Here is an 8,889-nt window from a genome sequence, read left to right as displayed (position 1 = left end):
TTTGCTGAAGATCATTCAACAATGGTTGCAGCAATACATTGACAGGCCAGAGGTTCAAGCCAGATTCAGAAGAGGATATGGAAAAAGGATATCATGGCTAGTATCATATGGATCTTGGCTGAAAGTAGAAATACAAGAAAGATATTTACTTGAGTTTTACTGACCATGCCAAGGCATTTTGAGTGTTTGGATCTTAATAAACTATGAGTAACCTTGAGAAAAATGGGAATTCCAGTTTGTGTTCTTATGGACCTTGTACACGGATCAAGAGGTAATTGGACGAACACAACAAGAGAATGCTGCATGCAATTGCACAGGCGGGTGCTCTGTCTCATTGGAAAGTCCTTTACAGATCTGTACCCTACAAACTCAGGAACTTTGACAAAATTGAGTTTGCACAATTACTGTCATCAGAGGAAAATGGATAGTGCATTGACCATTATACCATTGCACGATCAAAGCTATTTTTGACCAAGGAAATTTTCCGTTTTTGAGTAGATGTTGATAAAAATGAATCCTCCACTTCTGGTCCTTGAGCGTGTTCCTCGGGGACCGGTTGGCTCCATATCTGTCACCCTTAGCTCCTTCCCTGAGGCACGCCCGCTCCCACCCTGGGGGCCACAAGGACGCACCCACACTGAACATACCCTCTGCTCTGGACCTTCACGTGCTGACTCTGAGTGAGACAGCATGTGAGAAGGAGATTTTGTGTATTATTTTTTTCAATATAGTTAAAAATTAAAAAGAAAGCAAAGAAGGCCACGCTCCATCTCACAGACTTTGGGCATGTTGTCAAGAGAGACCAGTCCCCGAAAAGGACATCCTACTTGGTAAAATAGAGAGAAAGCCCTCAATGGGTTGGAGGGACACAAGGACTGCAACAATGGCCTCAACATGAACAGCAATTGTGGGGATGGGCTCGGATGACAGTGCTTGCGTTTTGTTGTCACTATGAATCAGAACCTATTCCACAACCACACCAGCAAGGACACACAAGGAACTGCTTTTAGAGGATGTACCTGATAGGGCAACTGGGGCTAGGTTAGGTGTAGTATTAAGTTAATTGGGGATGGGGGTGAGGGGCCAGCCCCCACCGCTACTACTACCCACAGGTTCAGTAAGCACAATTGTACGGTTGAGATATGTAAGTATTATATAAGTCACCGAGAGCATGAGAGATACAATAATACAGTCAGACACATTACATGGTAGCATTGCTCATCTCAGCCCAGCTTGGTGGTCCACGTGGAGAGAGAGGAAGGGAAGGAGGGCAAGGGAACAAGGGAGAGAGGACTGGAGAGGAGAGGGGGAAGAGAGGGGACCCAGAGAGAGATCTATATTGCTGACCCAGGCCTATATACCTTTTGGGGGCATACATGCCCACTAATTACAGGTAAAGATATACGTCACAGGAAGGGGTTACACTATAGGTTACACAGTAATGAGGAGGTGGTCTAGGGACATACACGTAATAGGAAGAGGAGGGATTAGAGTATACATGTGACAAGATGGGTGGATCCTAGATTTAGGATGGCAGCTTAACTTTGACATGTTCCCTGGGTATCCATAGGAACCATTATCAGTAGGGTGTAAACTCTGCCTATGGAGCCTGTCCATTGTCCCCAGAGGCGGGCGGGGGATGCCTGTGCATCTGACCTCCCCCCACAGTTAGGGAGACTTCCTTGCCAGGGTATAATCTTCATATTCTCTCCCTTTCTCTCTCTCTCTCTCACACACACACACATAATTAGGTGGTTTCGTTGCCTTTTCCAAATGTTTAAGTTTCTCGAAAAACTGGACCACTGTAAGTAGAGAAAGGAGCCCTAGCGGCATAGGGGGTTCACATTGGATAGCTCACCACGCAGTCTGCAGCTCAAACCCCTCCAGCTGCTCCACGGGAGAAAGACCAGGCTTTTGGCTCCTGTGAAGATGTATAGCTTCAGAAACCTAAAGCGGTACTTCTGCTCCATCCTTCAGGTCGCTCTGAGTCAGACTCGACTGGAGGGCAGCGAGTTTTTTTACAGGTAGCAAACAAACAAATCTGTGTTGGAAGAAGTATCGCCAATGCTTAGAAGCAAGGGCAGTGAGACTTTTTTCTCTTTTTCATGTCCTTCAGACATATTATCAGCAGGGACCAGTCCCTGGGGAAAGAGCATGTGTGGTATGGTAGAGGGGCGGTATAGACGAGGAAGATCCTCAAGGGGGTAGATTGACACAGTGGCTGCAACAATGGGTCAAATAGAGAAAAGATTGTGAGGCTGAGGCAAGATTGGCCAGTGTTCCATTCCGTGGTACATAGGGTCTCTATGCGTCAGGACCAAGCCAACAGCCCCTGACAACCACAGATATGTGGTTGTCAGGAAAGTTGGTGACCCGAATCCACTCAGAGGCACCCAGGACCACAGGCCTGGCCAACCACTTTCCAAGGGTCACATCCTTACACGCCTGCCGTGAGAGTTCCTCTGCACGCACAACGGGTCACCATGAATTGGAAGAGACTCCCTGGTCATTACCAACAATGGATGAAGGCACTAGAGGGTGCTCTGTGAACGCATTTGAATAGACCCTTGCTGGCCAGAATCTGTTTCGTAGAAGTGGTTTTAGTTTCCTATATTCGAAAGCTTCATTAATGGTAGACTTGTGTTCATTTTCTCTTCCTAGCCTACATGTATGGAGCTGCCAGCGGAACTGCTTCACCTCAAGGACTTGCAAAAGCAGCGCAGGGAGAGTGCTGTGAAAGAGTATAGGGTGGATGCACAGGGACTTCTGATGAGGACAGTGCTACAAGTCAAGAAACCAGTGGCAGAGACAGCAGACAAGGAGGGAAAAGCAAGAGGTTTCTTACTTTGCAAAAATTCGAGGGTAGCCAGAGCTCCGGAATCTGAAGAAGACGTGGATGTGTTGCAACAAGAATGTAAGAATAAGCAAAGTGAAACAAAGCTGCAGCCTTTACCTTCCCCACAGGGAGCAGAAGCCTGTGAGGCCTCCAGGCACAAAGTCACTTGCCCTGATTCCAATAGGTCAAAGGACCAGAAAACTGCTAAAGGAGGACACACTAAGATACCTAAGCATGAGGCTCAGCCAAGACTCTCTTTGAAAGAGGAGATAGAACGGTTGTTGATGATAGAAAACAAAGATTTAACACGCCCAAAGCAAGATGTTTCATTCTCTCCAAGTGACTCCTTTGACCCTTTAAGAAAAACTATGCATTCCACACTTCCTCCCTGTCCAGCCTTGGAGAAGAATGATTCCTAGATAAATCCTCCTGTAATTCTGCCTTAGAAGAGCAATTTGTTTTTCAGGCCATCCAGTTGGCTCGTTTCCACTGCCATCTGGGTGTTTATTTGGAGCTGATAGCTCAGGACAAAGTTTCTCATTTAAGTTTGGTCCTGCCTCAGCCACAAGCTTCAGGGAACGTATGACCTCCAGCCTCCCTTCCGACAGTGCTAATACTTTGGTTAGGATGGGAATGCATGAGTTATATAACAGAAGAAGCGAAGTTTCTGATTAGGTCGCTATGCAGAAATGTTCCCATAATTTTTGTTTAGAGGAGAATTTAAAGAAGGGAAAAATTTTGGTCTTAGAGTCAGAAAAAATCTACACCTTTTCGATTTTGTTTTTTTGAGTTCTTTGACATTTTAATTTTAGGTTGGTTTGAAGAGATTCCTAAGAACCCTGCCATAAGTCTACAAAAGTTGATGCTTGACACCTTTATCATTCTTTTGAAAATATTCACTGCATTTCAGAATTGTTGACTAACCATGACACCCTTATGTCGTGGATGAGCAATAATGTTACTATTGGCATCAGTAACTCCGTTTTCATTTCTTTTTCTCATTTACTTTTGGACGGTTCTATCTATTTTGCTAACAAAGCAGTAGCTCTTGGATTCCTTATAAGGTCACCAGGAGTTGGACCTGACTCGACTCACAGCAGCAGCACTACGTACACTTGAAGTTTGATTCCATTCTCTTTGCTGTAGTGGACACGCTTTCTGAGGATGACGGGAATCAGATGGTACCAAGCGTTTCTATTTTTAATAAGTGCAAGTTACATTGTGTACAATGACCAATAAACTTGTTTTATCATTAGATCATCTCTCACTTTTCTGGATTGGTGGGAATAAATTGGTAAATGTCTAGACTTCTAGTTCCATAGTAATTAGTAATTTGAAATAGTTCAGGACCTTACTACTTATTATCTTTAGGAAAACTTCTGGACAATCTAAGATTAAGAGCATCCTTAGTCGGTTCTATTCTAAGTGTCATGGAAAGAAGTGTTGTGTCTTCCAAACTCCAGAGTCTGAGTCTAGTCTCAACTAAGCTTAAGGCAGACCTAAGAACCATTGACTCGATCCTGCCTTGTCTCACTCACCTGATCCTTGCTTTAGAAAGCTACTTGGGGCCAAGGTTGTTTCCGGTTCAGTTAAGATAAATACTGATTCAGCTTAAGCCCTAGTTTAGGCTGGGTTCTCTAAAGGAGCAAAACCCAGTGAAGTATACAGTGAACCCTCGTTTATCGTGGTTAATCGGTTCTAGACCCTACCGTGCTAAATGAAATTCCGCGAAGTAGGATTCCTTGTCACGATGCGCTTTGCTTCCTTGTTGAAAGTGAAAGTAGCCATAGCACGGATGTTTTTTTCCTCTTTACGGATGGAGCAAACGGAAGACTCATTCAAGTCGAAATGGCGTGCAACCTCCACGATTTTCTTGCCATCTTTGATCATATCCAAAAGTTTTACCTTTTCCTGGATGGTGAGCATCTTCCTCTGGCGCTTATTTTTATTGTCAGAAGGCTTAGAAGAAGCAGCTCATTTAGGAGCCATCATAGGGCTTAGATAAAATTTCTTAAAAATCGCAAACAATTACAGTACACTGTACAAAAGCAAAAATGTATCTGATACGTAGCTCCGATACGTAGCGATGCAGACAGAAGCGTGTACAGTATGAGCCAATCAGTGGCAGTAATGGCAGAGCATGTGCTGTTATGCAAAAACCGCGATAGAGTGAAGCCGTGGAAGTCGAAGCGCGAAGTGGCGAGAGTTCACTGTATATACATAAATATATAGGGGTGTTCCAAAAGTTCATGGAAAAATAGAATTAAGAGATATTGGACCTTTTCCCCAAACCTTTTGAAGGCCCCTCAAATATGAAGAGAGATTTATTTCAATAAAATGGCTCATACAGTTGTAGAGGCTGACATGTCACAAATCCGTGGGTCAAGTGTCAGATCAGAGGCTTCTCCAGATTCAAAATCTGTGAGGCAGAAGGTGGGCTACTGGCCCATGTCTCAAATCAGATCACAAAGTGTAGGATGATTACATAATGTCTTCCAAACCCCTCGGAATCATGGCCTACTCAAGTTGATAACCTTAATCGTTACAAGCCCTAAATGTGGTTTTTCTAGGGATGAATTCTTGAAATTGAGTTATTTTCTTTTAGAACCATTAAGTTATTGCTATAGCATATATTTATAGAGAGCAAAGTAGAATGTAGCATCCTTTTATTTATTTTTTTTAAATGTGTGGTCTTTTTTATTAATCATTTTATTGGGGGGGGCTCTTACAGATCTTATAACAATCCATAATTCAATTGTATCAAGTGCACTTGTACATACGTTGCCATCCTCATTTTCAAAACATTGTCTTTCTATGTAACATCCTTTTTTTTTTTTTTAAAAAAAGACTCTCTACATAGGTTGTGTGACCTGAAAAAGAACATTTTCTGTTATTCAGCACAGGAACCACTAGCCATATTTAAATTTTAAATTAGGTCGATGAACATAAATGTCCCTCTTTAGTCACACTGAGGACATTTCTAGGGTTCCCTGGTTCTGCATGCCTAGTGGCTTCTGTGCTGAGAAGTTCAAAGATGGACTAGTGTCACCTCAGAAAGTTCTGTACAGCAAGTCAGGTGTTATAGAGCCACTTTCGCTCCCAGGACGAAATGAACCCTTTTGGATCCCTTCACAGTGTTTTCCAAGGGAACTCTTCAGGCCTGGTCCACATTTCTCCAAGTCTTCTTTCTAACCTGGAGTGGCTACCCAAGTTCCCTTGAGACTGTAGGAGTAGCGAACCTTTTCCTGCCAAGGGCCATTTGGTTATTTATAACATTTGAGACCCTACTGGTCAAACATTGAATGAATCCACCTCGAACGTGGTGACTGGCACTGCTTGTCTTTGGCGAGGATGTGTGATGCTATGATGCTAGCCGGTGTCGGCGATTTCATGGGCCTTACGTGGCTCACGGCCAGGGCGTTCCTCATCCCTGATTTAGAAGGTAGGGTCTGCCAAGAAAGAGTGGGGGAAATGCCTGTGTGCTTCAACCCTGTGGCTAGTACACGACGCCATTACTCAGACTTCTGTACTCAGTCTTGCTTCGAATCTTTCGGGTTCTGTTCCAAGCCCATTTTCTTTCTTTCTTTCTTTTTTTTTTTAATCATTTTATTAGGGGCTCATATGACTCTTATCACAATCCATACATACGCCAATTGTGTAAAGTACATTTGTACATTCATTGCCCTCGTCATTCTCAAAACATTTGCTCTCCACTTAAGCCCCCGGCATCAGGTCCTCATATTTTCCCCTCCCTCCCTGCTCCCCCCTCCCTCATGAGCCCTGGATAATTTATAAATTATTATTTTGTCATATATTGCCCTGTCCGACGTCTCCCTTCACCCACTTTTCTCTTGTCCGTCCCCCAGGGAGGCGGTCACATATAGATCCTTGTAATCGGTTCCCTCTTTCCAACCCACTCTCCCTCTACCCTCCCAGTATCACCACTCACACCACTGGTCCTGAAGGGATCATCGGCCCTGGATTCCCTGTGTTTCCAGTTCCTATCTGTACCAGTGTTCATCCTCTGGTCTAGCCAGGCCAAGCCCATTTCTAGTGCGGTTTGTGTGCTATAGTTTCTTAATGGTGGATTCAAAAGCCTTCCTGCCTGGTTTCTCTAACTCGTGGGTTGTCTAGTGTCTAGCTTCTTTCCCACGTCTCCCCTTAACTCAGCTAACCTTTCTGTACATGACCTGCAACTGGAGACTCTTCCAAGTAATCTGACCCTCAGAGTTTCAGAATTGGGAAACAAGGATAAATTGTTTCCCTAAATAAAAACTCAGCAAATGCAGCACTAAGGCTAGAACTAGTATTTCTTGGCAGCTTGCGGAAAAATCATGGCAATGGCTTTACCTCCTGTCTGCCTGTGGGCTTCAGAAGTCCTAACATGACCCAAAAGATTTTAACACCCTACGATCAAAGAGCCCTGGTTACACAACGGGTTGAGCATGTGGGCTGCTAACTGAAAGGTCGGCAGTTTGAACCCACAATCTGTTTAAAAGGAGAAAGACGAGGCTGTCTGCTTCCATAAACATTTACAACCATGGGGAGCTCCGTGGAGCGGTTCTACCCTGTCTTACAGGTTGCTGTGAGTTGGTACCCATTCTATGGCAGTGGACTTGGATTTGGTATAGCTCTATTGTCAGTTTGGACACAAAGTAGTAAGTCCTAGCACAAACTGAGAAGAGGCTTGGGACAAACGGGGACCTGGGGAACACTTGGTTCCTTATGGCTTAGCCAAGGACACTTATCAAAAGGACAGTGATTATAAGTAATACCTTATGAATAATTAAGAAAATACCCCTCAATCACTATCACCTCCTCTTTGCCTTACCAAATGGACATTTCTCTAGTCTCTCTCTCATTCACTGTATCCCAAACCAAAACCTGCTGCCATCCACTCAACGGAGGGGGAACCATAGGGTTCCCAAGGTCACAGTCTTTATGGAAGCCGACTGCAGGACTTCATCTTCCTCCCATGAAGCCGCTGATCTTTTAGTTAGCAGCCATGCACTTGACCATTGCACCACAAAGGCACCTTGGGAGGTAGGGCCGATGGGAAGGGGAACTTATAACGAAAGACTTCCCCCCTTCCCAAGGCTGCTCTTTAGGTTCTGACTGCCGTCTCAAAACCAGGAACTGTCATGCCCCCTTGTTTCTCCATTGCCATCAATAAAGACTGAGCCATGAAAAAAAAGCTCCCAAGAAATCTTTGCCTCCAGATAGCTTCATGGGTGAAGTTTATCAGTTGATTTTTGATAAAGGTGCTAAGGTAATTTAATGGAAGAAAAATGGTCTCTTCAATAAATAGCTGTGGAACAACTAGTTATTTTTGTGAACAAAAAAGTGAAGCCAACCCTTACTTCCCATCATGCTAAAAGAAGTTAGTTTACATGACAGTGTGTGCTAGGTTGGGTTCTCTGAAGAAGCAAGATCAGTGAGGCGTGTATGTGTCCTATAGAGAAAGAGCTTTATAGGAAGATATGGCTTACACAGTTGAAGAAATACCTAAGTCCAGTCGGCTTCAAGTCAGGCTTCCCCTGACTCACGAAAGCTGAAGGACCGGAAGTAGGATGAAGAAGCAGAGACAGCAGGGGTCACAGGCTAGTGGAGGCAGAGGTCTGAGGTCAGTGGCTCCTGGGATCAACAGGAGGCACCACAGGAGTTCCGGGGACCAGATGCTGCAAGATCCAGCCCCAGCAGAAGGCAGAGGGCCAACGTGAGTTCAAAGCACAACTCTGCACGGTTTCTCTCTCTTAGACAAAAAGATTCGTGACACCAAGATGTCACCCGTGTCATTCGGCTGTGATGGAATCCATAGGTTGAGCTCACCCTGCCCTTACCCAGGTGTGTTGGGTTGATGTCATCTTTTAACCACCACAGACATAATGTACCAACGGAAACTGCAAAAATTCAGGTAAAACATGGGATAAAATCTTTATGCTTGGGGGATAGATTAAAATTCCTTATTTAGCACACAAAAACATATATATATATTTATACATATAAATTAATTTCAACCAAATTAAGAAGTTCTCCTCCATGAAAGGTATTTC

The 8,889-nt window shown here is 44.2% G+C and overlaps 1 protein-coding gene across 1 annotated transcript in view; it reads left to right on the top strand.

Annotated features, from left to right (window-relative positions):
• The window catches only part of EXD1 (exonuclease 3'-5' domain containing 1), a 29,636-nt gene extending 26,174 nt beyond the window's left edge, over positions 1-3,462 (top strand). The window contains exon 10 of the mRNA XM_004712756.3: positions 2,662-3,462. Coding sequence (XP_004712813.2) covers positions 2,662-3,255 — 594 coding nt within the window. The 3' untranslated portion in view covers positions 3,256-3,462. The remainder of the gene's footprint in view (positions 1-2,661) is intronic.
• Positions 3,463-8,889: the final 5,427 nt, after the last annotated feature.

Source organism: Echinops telfairi, unplaced genomic scaffold (genome assembly GCF_000313985.2).
Source record: "Echinops telfairi isolate 266 unplaced genomic scaffold, ASM31398v2 ScPeMD7_18;HRSCAF=68, whole genome shotgun sequence".
Classification (NCBI taxonomy): Eukaryota; Metazoa; Chordata; class Mammalia; order Afrosoricida; family Tenrecidae; genus Echinops; species Echinops telfairi.
This window is presented reverse-complemented; position numbering and strand designations above follow the sequence as displayed.